This window comes from Furipterus horrens, unplaced genomic scaffold, assembly GCF_987537825.1.
Source record: "Furipterus horrens unplaced genomic scaffold, mFurHor1.1.pri manual_scaffold_3, whole genome shotgun sequence".
Taxonomy (NCBI): Eukaryota; Metazoa; Chordata; class Mammalia; order Chiroptera; family Furipteridae; genus Furipterus; species Furipterus horrens.
Window position 1 is genome coordinate 47892435 of NW_028327173.1, and position 21989 is coordinate 47914423.

Here is a 21989-nt window from a genome sequence, read left to right on the forward strand (position 1 = left end):
AAATACACGATACAAGAAACATTGTACATAGGACAATAATACCTCAATCCTCTTCAAAGTAGGCACTTTGGGACCTCACACAGTTCTCCCAGTTGGATCAACTGCCCCGTTGTATTTTCCTGAATCTTATGGATGGTCTGAAATCTCTTCCCTTTCAAAGGTGATTTTAGTTTTGGGAAAAGCCAGAAATCAAAGGACACCAAATCTGGGCTGTAGCGGGTTTGAGTCACCTGGGTGATTTGATGTTTCACAAAAAAACTTTGCACGAGATGTGATGCATGAGTGGGTACCTTGTCGTGATGAAGCTGCCAATCACCAGTTGTCCATAGCTGAGGCATTCTGAATCATCCAAATAGTTTCCACAGAGGAATGTTCAAGCTTAATGCAAAATTTGAATCAGATTCGTTACTCTACTCATTCAGTCATTTTGAATGTGACACACAGTACACATGCTCACTCAATGGTGTCTACCACCCCCACTGATGAGTACAGTGAGGTCCTTACTGTTCACATATGCACATTCCAGTCCACTCTCCTTGGCTGCCAGGTTACATCGATGTTGTGGAAACCATTCTCATTATATTAACAATGGCTGGACTTTTTCCAAACAGACCTTGTATATACCTCGATGTTAGAGATGGGAAAATTAAGACTTAGAGAAATTAAGTAACTTCCTCAAGTTCACACTGTTAATAAAATAAAAGACAAAGCCAAAAGTCAAATTGATGTACAACAGTCCCTCTCTATATTGCAGTTCACTTATCGCGTCCTCACTGTATCATAGGATTTTTAAAAATATTATATTTAATTATTTATCGTGGATTTTTTGCTATATCATGGGATTTTGCGGTACTGTGTACCTATGTTGTTAAGTTACATAGGTTTTAAGAGTGTAAAATATGTTTAATAACATAAGTAGTGTTTATAAAAGTGTGGAAAAGGTTAATAAGAGAGTGGGAAAGGTTAATAAGGGACTGGGAATGGTTCATAAGTGTGTGGAAGGGTTTATAGAGCCTTAAAATATATATAAATACTAAAATAAATGTAAGGTTCCTACTTCGCGGATTTTCACCTACCACGGGGACGTCTAGAACATAATACCCATGATAAGTGAGGGAATACTGTATGTCTTCCTCCAGATCCTGAGATTTACAATACTATTTAGTTCGCCACCTTGCATACATCCATTCATTTGTGCCTCCAAGTTCATTCTCCAAACTGCAAGTGGAGTGTTCTTTTTAAAATGTAAATTTTGCTTGGCCACTCCTTTGAAAAAGCTCCAAAATTCTTTCCCATTGTTTCCAGAATAAAGTCCATGTTTCTCTCCATGGCCTTTCACAGCTGTGTATAGTGTATGAGCTGATCTAAACTTCTTATATTGGTCTTTCTCTTTCTGTGTTCCCACCACATGGACTGCTTGCTCTCAGTTCATTGAATACACTCTGACGTTCCTCTGCCTAGAATGCTTTCCTCCCTCTTTCTTTATGCCTAGTTCTTATTCCTACAAATGTTATAATTTTCCAAGGTAGGCCTTCTTTGAACTCTATTACATTCCCACTTCTCAGACTTTTGAGGCCCCCTGTCTCTTGTGGGTAATTAAGTTCTTTGAACACTCTTTCACATTGGTGGTACATGTTATTAACTGGATGAGTTCAGATGCTCATTAGTAAAGTCCGAGTCCTTCTGAAGAGCGGGTTTTGTTATGGGTAAAGACATTGAAAAAGTGAGAGGTAGAGCAAAAGGAAAGGGGGCTGCAAGGCTGGCATATCAAAGACATAGTTATGCCTGTGTAAGCCTGCCTGGGAGAAAGAGAGAGAAACTTGGACCCTTTATAACAGGCCCCATGGCTTAGCAAAAAAGATCATGAAATTCAGAGAACTTAGGTTCTATTCTTCCTCCTCCCTTCCTTCTCCCTCTCTTCAGTTCAATCTCTCCTCTCTCCTCTCCTTTCCTTCCCTTCTCTTCCCTTTCCCTTCCCTCCTCCTTCTCCTCCTTCTTCCTCCTCCTTCTCCTTCTTCATCTTCTCTCCCTCTCTCCCCACTTTTTCTCCCCTCCATCATCAGATGACTGATAAATCATAAAATATATATTCAAGCTTCAATTTTCTCACATGTGTAATGGAAAATGTATGTCATAATAATAATTTCTATCTATCTCATGAGGTTTCTTTTTCAAGGGAAAAGTGACTTCTGCAAGTGAAATGTTTGGTAAACTGTCAAGTTATATACAAAATCTAGTTATGATTGGAGTTTTTTTTTCTTAACTTTTAGTCTTAAAGGGGATTGCTAGGGAGAGCAACATCAAAATGACCTACTTTTCACTATTTCCCTTGGGGACACTGAACCTCTTCTGTGAATCCCCCCAGAGTGAAATCGCTGTCATATGCAATTGCAAAGTTCCATATTTATAAAGACACATTAACAAAGTTTTGCCTAAATAAAGGCCACATGGGGCTTGCAGACTGCCTTTAGAAGAATTGTGTTACATACTGCATGTGTTATGCAGTTCTGGTGATTTGTTTTAAGAATGTTTTACTAAAGGTTAAAACAACATGCTTTTTGAAATGTTGCAGTGTTACACAGGTGCATTTTATTTACCAAATAGTCATCAAAATAAATTATATCTTTGGACTTAATAACTTAAAGGAAAAGTTGTTGCTAACAATAAGGGGAAAAATTGTAACCAAGACCACTAAATAAAGAGGGCAATAGCCCCAACCTAACGTATTTAAATAAAGAAGCTGATTTTCATATGTATGAAAATGTCTTCCATTCTAACAAAAAGCTTATTGCACTATGAGGAGGAACAGAAGAATGAAACAAGCATGCTCACTTCACCACATGTAATCTAGTGAGGACATCTACAAGGCTAGAAGCTTATGGTTAAAGCTAGAGTCATAAGGTGAATGTAGAGAATCCAACTAATACACACTTCTCACTTTTTTCTTTTCTCCATCAAGAACTTATTTATTATTATTTTCCCCATGGAGCTGTTGCTTTAAAAGGTTTTGTCTATGAAAACAAAAACTGTATTTAAGGTCATAATTAGTGTACCAAATTAAAATGTTCAGTTATTTTATGTAGGGTTATTTAATGCTTTTTCAGTTATTTAATGGTGTTCATCACAAAGAGTTGGGAAAGGTCGTGGGATGTTTTCCTTTTGGTGTCAAGGGTTTGCTTTATTTTCAGTTTAAAGGTGCAGATTTTGCTCTGGTTCCTGTTCTGTGCCCTGCTTTTATGGAACACTCCCAGCCAGACGGGGAGTAGCTTCATGTTGGGTTGCCCTCACATGAATGTGCCACCAGGCCATTGCATAAGGCTGTTGTGTCATTTGGGTACCGATCAAAGGTATTGAGCCAGTTGAGGGGACCCCAAATCCAGTCCATGCATCACTTTGCGTGCTCTCTTCCAAACTGCCAAGAGAGCACACATTTCTCTAACTTCACAAAGGTACTGTGTGAGCTTGGGGTGGGGGGCAGGAGAGTGGAGGAAGTGAGTAAGGCATCCAGCTTTACAGATTGACCACTTGGGGAATAGGAAAGGGGGTTCCCACATCAGCATTCAGTGCAATAGCCCATACTACTGCTGATGTGTCTTGTTCATTGCTATAACCCAGCACCCAGCAGCAGGCTTGGCACATAGTAGACACTCATTGTACTTTTGTGGAATGAATGAATAAACAATAGCTTCTTGTACAATTCTCCAAGGCTGAAGGCCCATTGATTTGGTGTGTCAGTCAGGATCCGATAAAAGCAGAATGATATACCAGGCCAGGTCAATATTTTAGAAGCAAAAACCAATGAATTCTAACCAAGGGGTGGTTTTCTATCTGAGGTCATGCAATGGGAGGGGCACTAGGATTGCACGGCCATCCATGTGCTGTCCTCCCACACACAAGAGCAAAACTCCACCCAGCTCAGCTAACAAATATGTGGCAATCTACCCTCAGGAAAATGAGGAGGGCTGGAGAGAGAGAGAGAGGGTTGGGGGGATGAAAAAGTGTCTGACCCTGTGCCAAATGCTTGGTGTGCATCGATTCACTGAACTTTCACAACCAGTTTATGCTATCTTCCTGTTTTACAGGTAAAGAAATGGGGACACAGACTACTTACCTTGTGTAAGGTCACACTGCAGTAAAGAAAAATCAGAATTTGTGAACAGCTGGGTCAGACTCCAATGTGTGCCACTGAATTTTGAGTTATTAAGAGCATCCTGGTCTATGAAATATCAAAACCAATGTCTTTTGGGGGTTGTTTTTCAGCTGTGTGAGATTTACTTAAACTCTGTTGATACCCATTGCTATAGTTCAACAAAAGAAAGAAAATGTGTTGTTAGAAATCTTGCTCTTTGTTTTTTTAACTGGCCTTTCCCTAGATGGGACTATCTGTTGAAAGTCTACCTGGAAAATCAGATAGAGAAAGGTGCACAAATCCCAAGTGTAGAAGTCAGTGAATTTTCATAAAATGAACTCACCCACTTACCAAGTACCCAGAGCCAATAATAGATCATTGCCGACCCCATAGAAGGCCCCCTGAAATCGCTTCCCAGTCACTAACAACTATCTTGATTTCTAATATCATAAAATTAATTTTTATTTGTTTTTTTAACTTTCTATAGCACTCTTTAATATCTGTTTTCTTTTGCTTGACATTTATGTTTATGAGGTTTATCTCAGTTGTTGCCCATAACCATTGTTCTAATGGATTTAACCACCACACAGACTTGCAAATAGTTACCACCTTCTCTAGTGGGAAGAGAGTCTGATTATATGAGGCAGATAAACAAAATGTTTTTTACTTTCTTTTCTGTGCACTATTTTTGGGTAGAAAGTAGGGGGAACTTGACAGCTATATTTCTAATATATACAGAGCTATGTTAAAATTGCATTTTGAATGACTCCTTATATCAGGAATCTAAAATAGTCCAACTTGTGGAAGCTGAAAGAAAAATGATAGTTACTAGAGGTTAGGGGAAGGGGGATTATGAAAGTATAAGTTAAAGGGTACATAGTTTCATATATGCAAGGTGAAAAAGTCCTAGAGATCTACTGTACAGTATAATGCATATAGTTAATACTGAATTGTATGCGTAAAATTTTGTTGAAAGGATAGATCTTATGTTAAATGTTATCACACACACACTCAAACAAAGAGGGAGGAAGGAAATTTTTAGGGCACCTGAGGTCTCTTACCAGCTGGCGCACTGACTTCATAACTGCTGAAATCTGTTTCCATGTTTTCAAACTATGAGTAGCGACCTATTTGTGGCCAGGCCGAGGTTTCCCATTACCCTTTCCTGTCATCTTTCTCTGGAGCTCTCTTCAACACCTCTCTGCAAACACACATACATTTCTACTGGATTTGTGTTTTTTAAAAAATGGAGAAATTGGAATATGATCTAAGTATTAGCTGAAATAGAAAATTATTAAAACAGAAACAAAGAATGGTACTCAACAGTATAGTATGATGTCATTTTGATTATATACATACATATGTACACTTGCACATGCATACATGGAAGGACATGCACAGAGGAGTTAGCTTGGTGATATCTGCATTTAAAACTTTTGCTTCTCTGTAACTTTCTAATTTTCTCTATAATGTGCCTATATCACATCTATAAATGCAATATTTTAAAAATGTTCATAATACTTAAAATATTGTCTGATTTATGTGTATCCTCCTATTTTACCTTCCCTGCAAGAAAAGGGTATTTCTTCTCTCTCATTTACATAAAGAAATTTAGTCTTGGCAAACTCTGGTAACTTGCCTGGGGTCACCCACTAAACCAAGATGCAGGACCAGAAACTACCAGGTATTCTGAGCAAATATTGTGTAGATTCCCTGTGCTAATGGGTCAGAAAAGAGAACAAGAGACTCAAGAAATGACAACATTTAGAAAAGTTATTACGTAATTTTAAATAGAATAGACCCAAGGGTAAAATGTCACTTTAAATGCAGCACTTAAAGGAGTGCGTGCAGTTTCAGCACTGAGCTAAATCCTCTGTTTCTTAGACCAAGTTATTGTCTTGCCAGGGATCTTGCTCTAATAATTTAACATATGACTTTTTAGCTGGTGCCTTAAATTAAAGATAATCATACCTCTTCAGTGCCTGTCACACAGATATGTTGCAAAGATTAATGAGTACTGTACTTGGAGATCCTTTGAGAAAAGAGCTATATGAATACTACATATTATTTCCAGGTGAATATCAATTATAATTATTCATCCATTCTCTTTTCCTGTTTCTCAGGGTTGAATGCAATACCTACCAGATCTGCAGAAGGAAGAAAATCTTCCTTTGCCACTCTTGTTAGAGTGAAAGAGGGAGAGAAAGGAAATATAGAAGAAAGGTTGGCTCTCCTTCCTCCTTCTTTCCTTTGGAAATTTTAGACAAATAGTGTTGACCCCATGACCATAACACTGTTCCATTACCTGCTCTTATCCCCTTGAGACTTGCTTCTGTGGTGTTAAGCATTGTTCCTTTTCAGAGCCATTTCTGTAAGACAGGAAACAGGACCAGCTCCATAGGCAAGCAGCCTGTGCAGTTAGTTACACAGGCCACGCACACAGAAGGGTTTCATAGTTGCTGCCTTAAAACTCGTAATAATTTTATCTTTGGTTTTTAAGTGAAGTCTGATGGGACAACGACACATACTCTGATGGCTTTAGAGACTTGGCTCATATGCCATTCGATCTCCTGCCACCTGCCTGCCTTTCTTGAACATGTTCTCAGTCACCCTTTCCCTGACCCCTGACACCCTGGGACTCATCCAGCATCCCTCTCCCTACCTTCATCCATGACAACAGCTGACATCCACTCCCAGAGGGGACCTGGGTGCAGGTACAAAGAGTTGGACATGTGTACTTTGCAAAGTTTCAAGTAGCATTTATCCGTGCCCTGGGTTGGCATGGCTAAAAACATGTCTTGGTGGGTGTGAGCCTCTTGTCCACCCCTGATCCAGGTATCTACATACCCCAGTGCAGATGACCCTTAGGAGTCATCTGTCTGTTGTGGATTGGCACATTGGTACCGTGTAGAAGGGAAATGTGTGGCTTTCCCAGAGCCTGACCCTAGCTGGGGCGTAGCACATCAGTGTGGCCGCTGGCAGGAAAGCACACCCCAGCAACTGGCAATCAAGGCTCACAGAGTCCAATGAGGGTCTGCAACTCTCCTCGTGTATCCCCACACCTTGGGGAATGCGACATTAACGAGTAAATAAAACACAGCATCCCATTCATTGATGGTGACAAGTGTGCCATAATAATGTAAGATGTTAACAGTAGGGAAATCTGGATGTGGGATATGTGGGAACTCTCTATATTATTTCTGTGACTTTTCTGTAAAGCTAGAACTACTTTACATAAAAGGTTTAAGAAAAAAACAAACAAACAAAAAAAAAACACACAACAACACCAGTACAGATGAAGACAGAAACTCCAGAAGAAGGGAAAAAACTTCATACTTTACTACTTTTAACAGCACTTCCTCCTGCTTTTTGAACAAGGGGGCTTACATTTTCCTTTTGCACTAGGCCCTGCAAATTCTGTAGCTGATCTTGACTGTAAAAACCCTTGTTGAATATGCAATTCTTCTTTCTTCCTTCCTGTTTCTCCTCACCCCCAAATGCCAGGCCTTTGGGTTACTTTGATTGCCATTACTAATTATACTCCTATGTATTGATCACCTGCTAAGAACCTGCTACCATATCAACACTTTATATATTTTATCTCATTTAACCCCTTTGTAACCTTGTGAGATAAATATTTGTATCCTTATTTTGAGATGTAGGAAATTGAGGTCCAGGATCACGTAGCAATTAGTAGAAGAGAAAGTCAAAATTTGTGAGTCTCGCTCCAAAGCCGGTGCTCTTTCCTCAGTGCTACAGCTTTCCATTCAACCTTTAGGTGCCCAACTACTTGTAGGCTGCTTGGGCAATCACTTTGGTTTCCATTCCTCCAAGTATTTTCTGAGTATCTGTTAGATACCAAGCTCTGGATCTGATGCTGGTGCTAAAAAGCTATAGCGTGAAGGCCAGTCCCCAGCAGCACTGGTCCTTTTTTGGGGCTGTATCCATGATCAGCAGGGGTTTGATACCTCCCATACTTAGCCCAGTCTGACATCGATACCCCTTGTCTTAGTTACTGTGATAAGAAGGCTCTAAAATGGGACAAAGAGAGTCTTGAGTATGTATCAAGGATCTGGGAAGGAACAAATCCTCATTAACATCAAAATATAGTATTTTTCACTTAAAATACTGTGGCTGACCAGAATAAGAGAGGGCAGTGGAGTAAGGTCCTGTCTCATCTGTTGGCCTGTCACTGACATATCAGTATTGTACCAGCTCTAGGAGCACATATGTGCTTGTTCTGTGTAGTAGGCCAGCAATTTCCAACCTTTTTCATCTCATGGCATACATAAACTCATTACTAAAATTCTGTGGCACACCAAAAAAAAATTTATTTTTACCAGTCTGACAAAAAAAAAAAAAAAGGTATTTTTGATTCATTCACTCCAGCCAGTTATTGTTGTGTTGGCTATTGTCATGTGTTAATTTGACAGTCTAAAAGAAAAGAGGTCAGTGCCCCTGACTAAACAGTCAGGTATTGTATGTTTTATAAGTTCTTCTGTCACACCATTGTGCCTCTTGAGGCAAACAGGTTGAAAATTGCTGTAATAGACAGTGAAAGAGTGGTGGTGGCAACACTTAACTGCATCTTTGAATATCTACTGCTATAATTACTGTATTTCCTTTGTCAAGTGTGAGTGGAAATCAGATCCCCTTTTTCCTCTTAGTGCAGGAAAAATGTGATGTATCATCTTATAGTGATTTTGCATATTGGCTGATTGAAAAGGCTCTGAGCAGGTTGCTCACTCCCCACCGTCCTGGTGAATGTCCAGTCTTAGCCACTGAGAACCATGGGTTGTATATGGAAGACACTAAGGTATTAAAACCCAGGTTGTTGGGAAGTAGTTGGACTTTTTCTTTTATGAGAGGCCTGGAATGAGGACAGTAGGGATCTATCACTTCAGAAAAGCTTTCTTGGTAAAAGTGCTCTGAAGAAGGAAACAGAAGATGGGTTGTTTTGAACACACTAGACATAAGTGAGGAGATGCTTCTTGTTGAAGGAGCATTGCAAAATTGAGGAGGAAGAAAGGAGAGAAGGTAATGCAAGTCTGGCATGAACTGAGTTTTACTAAAAACACCCCATTTCTTGCCTGCACATTTTTGAGGAGTGTGAAAAAAAAAATAGAGGAAGTCACCTCCAGTGGTTTTGTGGGTTTTTTAAGTATGACATACAGGATATTGAATTTTAACCCCTGTTTATCCTGAAACAAAGTCATATTTGGGGAAGAAACAAAACCTGTATGCTCCAAAACTATGCAGCTGTGAGCGAGTGATTCCAGTCACTCGCAATCACTCTCCTGTTTATTCCCCTTTCTGCTTCAAGTATGAGCTCTATACACATAAATTTATTCAAATAATAATATAAAGCTATATGGTCTCCCTAAAATTTCTTTATGGCATGTATTCTAAATCTGATAGGAATGTGTGTAGTCTTTTCTTCCTAACAGAATTCCATACAAGATTTTTAATTATGTTAGTGCCTGTCGTATGCATTTCGGGAAGGTTGTGAGAGTTCATGGATGCCATGCCCCTCAAACTCAGACATGTATGCAAAAAAGTCTGACTGAGTTTTATAACGGTCTGTAGCACCATTAATTCACCTGGCATTCATAAAATTCACTCTGTGTTTACTAGCATGGAGTTCTTAAGTCAGTAACCTTCGTTATTAATTTAGACTCACAAACTTTTGGGTATGGAATGACATGTTGTGAACACTTTTTAAAAGAACTATATTATCCAGCAAAAATATGATCTTAAAAACAGCATTTTTGAGGACCACTGACAAATAGTCCCAGAAAATCTAGATTCCCACAGCGACAAATCAGAGCCCCCAACATAACTCAAGATGAAAATCTGCAGCAGCCTTCACTTCTGGCTCCACCTGAAAGTCCGGTTCAGAATTTCCCTGTGATCCTGCCCATTGCAGAGAAGTTTTCGCTTTGTTTAGTATAACAAGAGCTGCCGGACTCCCAGGCCAATAAAGCGCCAATAAACGTGTTCACAGAAAACTCCACAGTCTCTCTTAGACTGAAGTCTTATCACGGAGACCTCGTGCTGGCTCTACTTAGAGGAGAGATTCAGAAGAGGGCAGGGCTAGCCTCTGCCTCTCCCTCGTGCGGGTCAGTGTTTGCTGAATTAAAAGTTAACCCAACAGGCACACATTCCCCGAAATGAAGGACTGCGTAGCCTTCCAACGACACTGTCAGTCCCCTCCACCCCCACCCCCATTTTCAACTGTCTGTTTCATTTAGAAGAACAGCAAAATGAGAAAACGCTTTCCTCATTTCTCCTCTAGACGGCAAACACTCCGAAATGACATCACGCACCCTAAAGAGCCCCGGGATGACTAAGACAGACAGAGCCTGAGAAAACTCATTGCTTCTGCCTTTTAGTTTTAGGACGCATGTATGCAGATGAGCTTCTAAGAGACGGTTCCCCGCCTCCTTCCTCAGAGGAAGTTTGTTGGTAGCTCGCGGACACCTCATCCCGGCAGGGGGGTGAAAACTTGGCACGGGCATCGCAGCGATCAGTGATTTGTTCTCCTGGTGGAGAGCGCTGGACGGAAGGAGCTGGCGCGCAAATAATGAAAGAGCACGGGGCCACCTTCAGTAGCGCCGGGATCTGCAGCGGCGACGGTGACTCTGCTATGGACAGCCTGCAGCCGCTCCAGCCTAACTACATGTCTGTGTGTTTGTTTGCAGAAGAATCTTATCAAAAATTAGCAATGGAAACGCTGGAGGAACTGGACTGGTGCTTAGACCAGCTAGAGACCATACAGACCTACCGCTCGGTCAGCGAGATGGCTTCCAACAAGGTAAGAGACGACCGTTTTATCCCAGAACGTGGGACCGCGCAGGGAGCCCGGGGCTCCCCTGGCCTCTGCCTAGGGCAGGGGTGCACCTGGGACGCGACGTGACAATAGGTGTGTTGATTTACCTCAGAAGCTTCTGTCCCCAAGTGCCACACTTTGCCTGTATCTGGATGCTACCGAAAAGTGTATAATCCTCAGTACGCTTTAATTCCCAGAAACCAAACTTCTGTCTTCTTAACGTAGTTCGGAATATGCTTATGTTGAGAGGTGTTTATAAAGTGTACAAATCACTATATAAATGAAAACCCCCTTTTAAAACAATTATCAGAAAGATAAAATCTGAATGAATTTATAGGGTAAGATGTGTAAAATGCATAAAATGTGGCATATTTTAGTGAGAAAATACTTTGCCCTCCATATATCAATGGAGAGAATGGTTTGTCCTGAAGTTTCATAAATTCTGAAATTCTTCTCATGACGTTTTGGGATTTTCTAACATTTATTTTGTGATGCTAGCATGGCTAAGAAAGAAAGAAAGAATATACCTGGTCTCCAAAGAAGGAAAGATATTTTCTATAAAGTTTGCTGCTTTTCAATGTAGAATCATTTGAAACCAAGTGTCACCCATACTGCAAAGAAATGGTTTTATATATAATCCCAGACAAAACTTAGTGTTGCATAACTATAATGATGTATCATTATATCATTTGTTTAATTAACATCAGGATTTAGACTGCTAATTTATGTAGTGAGGTTTGTTGCTTTTTGCTTATATTTCTCCCTTGTAGACTGTGTGAGAGTTGTGTGTACATATATCTAGAAATGGAAAGCCTTAACACTGTACCCTCACAGGTACACATTTTCAGAATCCCTAATCATACTGGCCTGAGGTATTGTTTTATTGTCTTATGGTTCTGGGGCTGGGAAGAGATTTTGCTTCATACTGCAGCATGCCCTTTCCAGCCCTGAGGTACACTAGTGGATGTTGGTCCCTCCCCCCTCTTTCCTGGGGTTAGAAGTATCACCTTCCTATCAAGGCTTGCTGGTTCCTGCTCCAAGGGTCTGAGCAGAGGAAGCATTGCCTCCTTAGGAGGTCCTGGAGGGGAGGGGAGGAGGGACTCTTCTTACTCCTGATTTATTGGTTAATGAAAAGGCAAAAGAAAAAAGTTCCTCTTCTTACATTTTGTTTCAGATTCAAGTCAAAAAGGAAAAGAAAAACAAGGTTTGAGGTTTAACTATTTATTGGTTTTTGTCTGAAGTTCTCAACTGAAGGCTAAATTCTGGGTTTTTCCAGGCTGTTGTAAATTTCAAGCTGCTTCCCCCTAAATAGAGCTTAACTCTCCAAATGCGTAATTTCTCCAAACTACTCTGTACTCCTTGCACAAGTATTTTCACACATGCTTTAGCCTACTTTGGAGCATCAGCAAATTCTCTGTTCTGTGCCTTTTGTGATCATTGATACCCATACAAGTTGTAGATCCTATATCTGAGGGTAGTTTTTCAGCAGGGTTCGCCATAACTTTCTTCTGGAGTCACTAAGATAAAGTAGATAATTAACTCAGGGGCTGGGTAGAAAGGGAGAATACTCAGAGAAACTGCAAATTGCCATTATTTTTCATTTTGAGTGTTGATGTGTTGTAGATTCTAACTAGGTTTCTGTCTGGAAGGCTGAAATTACACATTGTCTATCTTAACAAATGTATTGAAATTTTTTTATATAGTTGTTATCATAGCTAATAAGACTCTTGAGACCAGAGACTGTGTTGGTCCTAGTAAGAATTCCAGTCACTTCAGGCTTCCGCTCCTCCTTTATGGTGTCATGTGTAGGAAGCAATGAAAGTTGAATAGAGCTAACCCTAAAGAAAGGGCTAAACCTTAATTCTGATGCAGTTAGCTTAAGTAGAAGGCATGTAGCCTCACCTATTTTCTAAATCTACAGTGGAGGGTTGAAGGGCAAAGCAATTATCCAGTGGATGAGTAATGCCCAGCTGACAACTGAAGGTAATTTCAATGTTTAAGAAGATCTGACTGTTTTTACTTAGCTACCTCCCTCACTCGAAAGTCTTGATTATTTAGATCATTGTTTCAGGTGAAGTTTAGTCTAATCTAATCTAATATGCAATATGAATAGTTTTATGGTCACTAAAAAGAAATTGACTATGCCAGTTATAAATCTGTGGTAAAAATAAAATTTCACATTCAATTTTAAATGTTGTTGAAATTATTGGAGCATTCCATCCTAGTTGCTCTTTGAAAGTATAGTCATCATCATCATTCTCATTACTGTGTAGTCTTATTTGGTCATCTTTTGCTTACCCTCACTGAACAAAGGAGCCACGGCGATCTCTGAGATACAGAATTGAAAGTAAGTGTGAAGATCTTCTGTAGAGGCAGCATGTAAAAAGCATAGGCTTTAGAGTCAAAAGATCATGGTTCACATCCTTTCTCTATAAGTTTACCAGCTACTTGACCTTGGCCAGCTTAACTACTCTATGGCTTACTTTTCTCATCTGTAAACCAGAGATAAATGTGGTACCTACCTCACTGGGTTGCTGGGAATGAGACAATGCATCTGAAGCAGTCAGCAAAGCACCTGATGTGTAGTAAAGGTCCAATAAATGACAACTTATTAATAGCACGTACTACATCGTTGCAAACAATTATGCGTCACCAGATCTGATCAACTAAGTGACGACTGAATTTTGCTTGCGTCCTCTGAACTTACTTAAAAGCAGTGATGGGAGAGCCAGTGTTTTGCTTAGGGAGTGCCTGAGAATTACATATGTGCCTGTCTACATGCAGCTGGTAGAGAGTTGACTGTATCTAGTGGAGGAAAAGCAGGCAATCTTTCATCTTTACTTCCTCTAGGTAGGGTTGTGTGTTTTCTTGTTTGTTTTTCTTTTTTAACCCTTTTACATTTTGAAGAAAACCGTGACTTAACCATCCTAACTGGCTTTCCCAAGTATGCTTCAGAGCCCCGAGAGTTAGATAAGAAACTGTTTCTGTGACTTTTAAAAAATTGTCTTCTTGGCCCAAATTTCCCTCAGTCCTTCATGCTGGCACCAGGCCAGATGGAATCCCAGAATTATAAAGAAAGATGCAACTAGTTGGGTTAATATCACAGATTATTCTCCCCCAAGAATTACAACAAGATGGAATAAATTAAACAGGAGTTTTATGAGGCAATGACATTGTTTTTCAAGATGAAAAGGATGTCTAGTGAACATTTTACTAGCAGCCCAAGTTCAGTTAGACCTGTTAGAGCTGTTTACTTTTAACAACAGATTTGCCTTGTTAGGACTGTTCATTAATTTTGGTGTTTCAACTTTTATTACCTCCTGAATTAGAGGAATTGTTTTATACTTCAGTGAAATATATAAGAGCATGAGTTTCTCAGAGGCAAAACAGTCAGATGTTTTGAAAACAGGATGCTTTGACTCTGCATTATAAAAAGAGGAACGGAAAGAGAAACAGTATAGAAAGGAAGAAACCAAACAGCCTCAGCAGGATCCCCAGCCCAAGAGGCATAAACACTGACCTATCTTCCTGACCTTCACTGTGGTTCAGTTCCTGCCCGCGTGTCACTGAAGCCAACTGAAGTCATTGGAGGAGGATAGGAGGAATGGCGCAGCTGCTAGGAGGGTGACTAGAATTTCCTGTCTCCTTCCTGACAGACGCAGTCAGAAAAGTACAGAGTTGCAGCAACAGTGGCTGAGGAAGAAGCAACACAGAACAAGCCCAGTGAGCCATAGTTGTGACTGATGATGAGGGGGGAAGCTTTTCCCAGGAAACAGTCTTTTGCCTAAAATTTTCGGGTGAAAAATGTCAAAGGGATCATTCATAACCCAGCATGTTGAATGTTTTGCAAAATGAACATGCTATGGATTCATTAAAGATCTATGTTCAAGCAACTCCAAATTGTTCCAACTAGCTCCTTCCACAATCCTTCTTAGACTAGCTTTGCCCTGGGGCTATTTCATGTGTGATAGGAAGGTTTGAGCCTTATTGGGGAAGTGAATGTTCAGTTATTGAAAAGAACAGTCCTGAATAGTATCAGTACTCACTTTAGAATGAAGCATCAAGACCGAGCGCTTCTGTAAATTCTTGCTTAGAAAATCTATGATAGGAATGGTAGATAGTTCTTTTTCTCTGAAGGCATCATGAAGTCAGCTACAGATACCATCACAAGGGAAGTGAATCCTCCTGGCTGTTTTTCCAGTTGCTTAAGTGCAGTCCTACTGGTATGCTGAACATAAAGGCAACGAATTAACTAATTGCCTGTACTCCTGGGTGGGAATGATAAAGGTATACAATTTTACCAATCTGGAACCACCTGGGACCAAAGCTTCATGACACTTGAATGCGATGAGGACAGACTGTTTATGTTAGCAGTGAAACGCACCAGAATGTTACTGGTGGCGTTAAAGACCTTGGTTCAGCAACCTCAGTTTTTGAGTTCGCTGACAAAGAATTCAGAGCCAAGGAATTCAAACAGAAGGTGAACGTTTATTTAAAAAGTCACAGAGGTAGAAAAAAAAAAAAAAAAAAAAGAGCCAGCTGGGCTGCATGGGCTCAGGAAATGAATTGCAGAGGTTAAAGAAGGGCCTTTGGAGCTTAGGAGAAAGAAAAGCAAAGGGTAACACACCTTGGGGAAGGAGAGAGGAAAGGGTGTGAATGTACTCCAGAAAGAGGGAAAACTCGTGCTGGGTCCTCCATCTTGAGGATTTTTATTCCTTCTTCAAAGATAGGTCTCAGGGGAGGTCTCAGTGGAGGATCTCAATGGAATATTCATCAGCTTTCCACGTGTGTCCTGTCAGGGTCATGGTCTCCCCTGATTGGTTGGCACCAGGGTATGGGGTCATTAGTCATTGAAGCTGGTCCTGATGTAAGCTGTGGCATCATTCCGCTTGGCCTTACTGCTTTTCTGGGCCTGGAGCTGAAATACAACTGAGGTCTAGATGTTATCTCCAGTTTGACCAAAACTCTGTCTCTGTGGTCAACTGACTCAAGGCTTTGTTCCTAAGATTTATTTGATGCTGATCAGAACCTCATTGTCCTAAGGGCTTAATGCTTAAGGGAGTGGTTGTACAGTACTTGTATGGGAGTCATATAAGGCTATTCTCTGGCCCCTTGTTCCTCCTTGGCGGGGATCTACTACCTACCTGGCTAGCAACATGCCAGAGAAGGGAAGGTCAGGGGAGGATTCAAACTGCATGAGCAGCAACAGGAAAGATCAAGGGGTCTAAACCACATGACCAGCAATATGCTAGGAGAGGAAAAGTTACCCTGGGGATGAGGTCCTTGTGTTCTCAGTTTTTCCTGTTGCTAGGCACCTGGGGCTTTCTGCCCTGGTGACCTTCTGTACCTGGCCTATGGTCCTCACTCTGCTCCTGTCTGTCTAACTGCCTTAAAGTTGGATGAGTTTGAGTCTAACTGAATAATCAATAAGTAGGGGAAATATTGGATTTAGCAGAACTAAAAGGATATAGGTCTTATTGATCAAAACATTCATCTTAGAACTCTGTCAGGAAGATGATAGGCAGGTGACCAATTATTGAAAGGGACTAATTCCACTTCTGCCTAACATTAAATGACATAATTAGAGCAGTACCACCCTTAAGGCAAGAGGTGTCCTTTTCCTGTACCTCATAATTTAAGAGAACCCTAGCCTGCTCTTCCTCCAGCTGTACTCTGCTCCAGGAGGAACCTGCCAGGCCAAGGGATCAGCTGTGTTCCCCACTCCAGACCACATTGCATCCAATGGACTCCCACGTTCTCTGCCTAAATGGTTCTGAATGTGTTTTCGCGGACTGGGCAGGCTTCTTTCCTGCATGTGCTGCAGGAATGTACACCCTTAAGCCCAAGGAGTAGCAAAGAGGCACCATTAGGCTTGGGAGATTGTGTGGAAGGAGCATGAACATGCGTGCTGTGGCAGAGGGTGTACAAAAGCCCACATACTGGGTCCCTGCTGGTGTTAGGACATGGTGGGGAAATGGACAGGGCGTGGTCCAAGAGCTAGATTCCCCCACCCCTTCCCATTCTATTCAAGGAGTTTAGGAATTCTAAATTCAATCTGGTCCTCCAAGCTGTAAGAAGGGGTATCTGTCCAGGTATTAGTGTTAGAGGAAGCTCAATTTAAATCTTTATATATTTATACTTACGGTGTGTGGTTGTACAAATGTTAGCGGTAAGCTGGATTAGAGGGCAGAATAGAATGAAAATCAGTCCTGACAGCCTAGTGGGGGACTCATATATATTTTGATCTAACTTTTATCTCCTTGCTTCTTAGATTTATATAGAACTGGAGGCAGCAAAGTGAAAAGAGGCTGGGAATAAGCCATTAGTTTGGGTTCTAGCTCTGACTCAATTCAGATGTATTACCTTAATAAATGAAATCATTTAAAATTTTTGCCTCTTATCTACAAAACAGAATAGTTGGAGAAGATTATCTCCATGGTGTCCTTCAGCTCTTGCATTTATTGCTAGAACAATAATAGTAAACAACCAGCCTAATTTTACTATGTGTATACTATGTGTGCAGACATTGTGCTAAGCTCCTTGCCTATATTCTGTCATTAATACTTACAACAACTCTTTGAAACAAGTACTATTATCCCCATTTTATGGATGAGTAAAATGAAGCTTAGAGACTTGAAATAAATTTCCTAAAGTAAAGAAAAGAACCAGGATTTGCAGCCAGGGTTGTCTGACTCACCATCAATGATCCCAATGGGATAGATCAATATAGAAACACAGAGGTATTTAATATCTCTTATAAGGGTATTTCGTTATGGTTTATTTTAACTCTAGACATCATTAGTTGGGTCTGTTTCAAAATCCTAATCTGTAATTATTGTATCTTGGGCCTCCACTAGATCATCTATTAATCATCTCAAGCTCAGTCTTCTTGGTTTGGAAGTAGTATCCATTAACTGGAAGAGAAGGAAGAATGACCATAGTTGTAGAAAATAATTGTAAAGTACTCATAACTACAAAGAACAATATTAAACTAATCACTATTTCTTGTGGATCAGTTTGCTAAATTTAAGGCTATTTATTTCCCAAAATTGTATAACATAACCTAAGATAAGACAACAAAGTTTTATTTAAAGATCCCTAGCCTACCCTCAAATTCTCTTTTTCTCCAACCCCCAAAATAAAAAGAAAATTGAGAGAGGCTATTCTTTTCTTTTTAATTTTATTATCATTCAGATAACAGGGGGAATTTCATTTTTACTGCTCTTTTCTAATGCATGCAACATGACCATAGAATAGAGGAGTGGCACTTCTTCCGCAGCAGTAATGAATATGGGGAAGTTTCCTGGAAGTAACATGTAAACTGTCTTCCTTGGACTTTGTCTTCAAACAAAGAGGAAGAGACATTTAAGCTGTTCCTTATCTGACATTTTAATTACTCTTTCTATAATAAAATTGAGTTGTATTATTGAGAGTATAATTCAGTATTCCAAGTTCTAACCATATCAAAACTTAACAAGTAAAAGGTTTTGCAAGTTGTCTAGTGCTTTGAAATAAATTTGATTTCTAATCTACTTTGCCTTATTTTCATATTTTGCATTGGTATTTACAGAACTATTTTCTTCACTTCATTCTAATCCATTTAGTGAACATTATATATTCTCAAAATCTGATAAATAAGTCATTTTAAGGAGATCCTTTCTCTCCATGTAAAACAACTTACGTAATTATGTTTTGAGTGTCAAGTATAATTTTAGAACACTAGTTTTGGAAAATGGAATTACAATATATTAATGGAAAAAATCTATTTTACATTTTGTATACTTCTTTCTTGTCTTTTTTTTTTAAGAACATGTCTCAGTCTAGAAGTCTCCCCAAATCTATGTCATTGTTATCTATGAAAGAAAAGCCAAGGGTGAGCTTACTCTTCCAAAATCTTTTACTTCTAAGTAACTATGCTCCGCAAGCAGAGAGCGCCCAGCTCCCTAGAAGCTTGGACTTAGCAAATCAGAAAATGCCAGGGCAAAATCGTGCCACAGTCAGTAGATTCACAGTCTTGAAGACACTGTGCCACTTGATGACGTGCGTGCCACATCCTTCCACTTAGGCATTTTTCAGGGACCTGCCAGCCCCTCTGTCTTGCCCATTTGTACGTGATGTTTCCCTCAACTGCTGCCAAACTGTTTAGTCTCTTTGATATTTTACTGTAACTTCCTTTGTTTGATTTACTTTAAAGTAGCCAAGTGTTTCTACAAAGAAAGGACTGTTAAGTTATTTAGAAATGATGAAGACATAAAACTCCTGTTTCTTTTGTTTCTGTTTTGAGAAGTGACTGATAATCATTTTCTTTTTAAGAAATGTTTGATAATCTTTTTCTCTCTATGGAGTAGAGTTTAAAAGCTATAAAATCATGCAATTCTGTCCACTAGTCATATGTTTCCTCTGCTAATTACTTGCAACTTAAAAATATACCACTTTTGAAATGTAAAGCCTTCAGAGATTGAAGTTTAGTGAATTTATTGAAAAGAAAATTAATCTTCATGGTTCAATTTCATCTCTTTTTCTTTTTTAGCTATTCAAAATATGGCAATTTTAAAAATGATCATTAAAACCTTTAAATGGCCAAGATCCCTTCACTCCTTTGTACAGCATAGTGCATAATATTATCACCTTCAGCAATTATCAAAATGAAATTTGAGTACAGATAGAGAGTAAAGAATATTAAACCAATTTTTTAAAAAGTTTATTTATTTGCTTGTTTGTTTGTTTGTTTATTTATTTTTAGAGAGAGGGGAAAGGAGAAAGAGAGGGAGAGAACTATCACTGTGTGGTTGCCTCTCACTCGTGCCCCCAACTGGGGACCTGACCTGCAACCTAGTTATGTTCCCTGATTGGGAATCGAACCAGCGGCACTTGGCTTGCAGGCCGACGCTCAAAACACTGAGCCACAGCAGCCAGGACTTAAACCAATTTTTAAAATTTAGATTCAGGATGAGAGGTTTTGGCCTTTGATATCTGAAAAGATACATTTTAAATAGTTATTTTGGAAAGAAAATATTAAGAAGTTAAAATATCTTTCCAACTCAATTATTAGCCTATGTGCTAATGCTGATCAGACAGGGCAAAGTGAAGTGTTAATTTGGTAACTATCTAATGTCATTGGTCAGTGTGGATGGTGAAAGGTGATAAATGGAACCAAAAAAAGATCTAAATATATTATATTATTTCTAGCTATAGTCTTACAACTTTAAGCCCAAAAGGTAGCCTTACATCTTATCTATTTGAAGACTTCATTTTATTGATGAGGATTATGAAGACAGGATTAAGTATTAATATACCCCAAACATCTTTATAAAACATAAAACACAGTCTAAATGAAAAATAATTGTATTATACATGACTTCTCCAGAGTCATAGGGTTAATTAGTGGAAGAATAAGGTACTAAAATCCAGGTCTGATTACAGGGTCGGCTCTCTGTTCATCATCAGCAGAAGTCTTATTAAACTTAAGACGTGGGACATTCCTCCTTTCATTAGCATTGTGTTTTAACTTCCTCTTTGTCCATTTAACTTTTTTGAGTAAAGGCTATACATGTCTTAATCATTTCAAGTAAAGAGAACTAATTTAGTATTCCTGAAAATTCTGTGGTCAAAATCCAGCAGGAAAAAGTTGTTGTGAGTTACTTTAAATACTTCTGGTATTGGTTGTTTTCCTTGACTTCTTGCTTTTTTAATTTTTGAATTCATATATATATATATATATATATATTCAGAGATATATGTCATCAGAGAAAAAAAATCTCATCTTACAAAGGCAATGTGATTCTTTTCTTATGTTAGATTCCTACAAATTGAATAAATGGATTAAAGGGCATGAACATTTTTAATGCTCTTGATACTTGTTTGCTTTCCCACTAATCCCAATGCCAAAATTTAAATAGTAAAACCCTGCGATTAGTATAACTGCCCTCAACTTCTTGCTGTGTATCCCTTTCCTCTCTCCGAAACTGAGGGTGATAAATTGGAGAGTTTTATCAACTGGTGAAAAACTAATCAATGCTTGAATTCTCCCTGCTACTTAGCAGAGCTTTTATTTAGGAAGCTGAAATCAAGATGGCAATCTCAATTTGACCCTATGCCTACACTTTAGATTTTTTTGGCCCAGTTACCCAGATAATGTATAGCTAACATTTTGGTTATCTGGGGTTTTATTTATATCTGCTCCAGATTGCAAACTCTTGAGGTCTGAAATCACGTTTTGAATTTTTGAGATTTTATGTTTGTTTACAGGCTAAAAAGTATCAAGGAATCACAGCTCTATATCTCAATTGTAAAGCGAGAAATGAAAGGCAGTTGTAGACTTTTGCCCGTCGGTGGTAGTTGATTTTGGATTGATTTTATTTTAAAAAGCTCTCTGCAATTCTACTTGACTAGGTCATTGAAGAAACTTGTTGACGTGGGGACTTTTGATGATTATCCTTTAAAAAAAAATGCTTGGATGGTTAATGACTTTATCCATATTTAAAAAGAAAAATTTTAAAGCATTTTCAAAAAAATTAAAGTCATGGACTACACTTAGATCATCCAGTGATAATATGCATTTCCAGTATACTTTTGCATGTCCATTTGATTGTGAGAAGCTAGGGACTTTCTGATGGGTCACTAATGAAATGGACTCCAACTCTTGCCCTAAATATCCCACTCATAGTCCAGAAGAGTTAATTTAACCAGCCACCATGCTACCCATCTACTAAGCTGAAGGGCATAGTGCCCTCCTGCCTCAGCTCCAGTCCATTGAGATTGCTTCTGCTGGCTTTGACCTGTAATTGAGTCAGAATGATGTAGGTATATTTGAGTTTATTGATGCAATGGGTATGTTTTCTTGGCCAGGTCCAGTACATTACTTGTGTTCTTGACAGGGTAAGCTGCCATTGATTTTTTTCCCTGCTGTATTTTACACATGCAGGATCTGGTTGCAGATTTCATCTTTCTTATCCATTGCATGGAAGTTTCTGATAATATCTCATCAAGATTTACCAATATAATTTTAAAACATATTTATTCATTATAGTT

General features: G+C 39.2%; 1 protein-coding gene across 1 annotated transcript in view; it reads left to right on the plus strand.

The window, feature by feature from the left end:
- The first annotated feature begins 10502 nt into the window (after window positions 1–10502).
- PDE4B (phosphodiesterase 4B) overlaps window positions 10503–21989 on the plus strand; it is a 39915-nt gene continuing 28428 nt past the window's right edge. Inside the window, exon 1 of the mRNA XM_090269573.1 lies at window positions 10503–10943. Coding sequence (XP_090125699.1) covers window positions 10713–10943 — 231 coding nt within the window. The 5' untranslated portion in view covers window positions 10503–10712. The remainder of the gene's footprint in view (window positions 10944–21989) is intronic.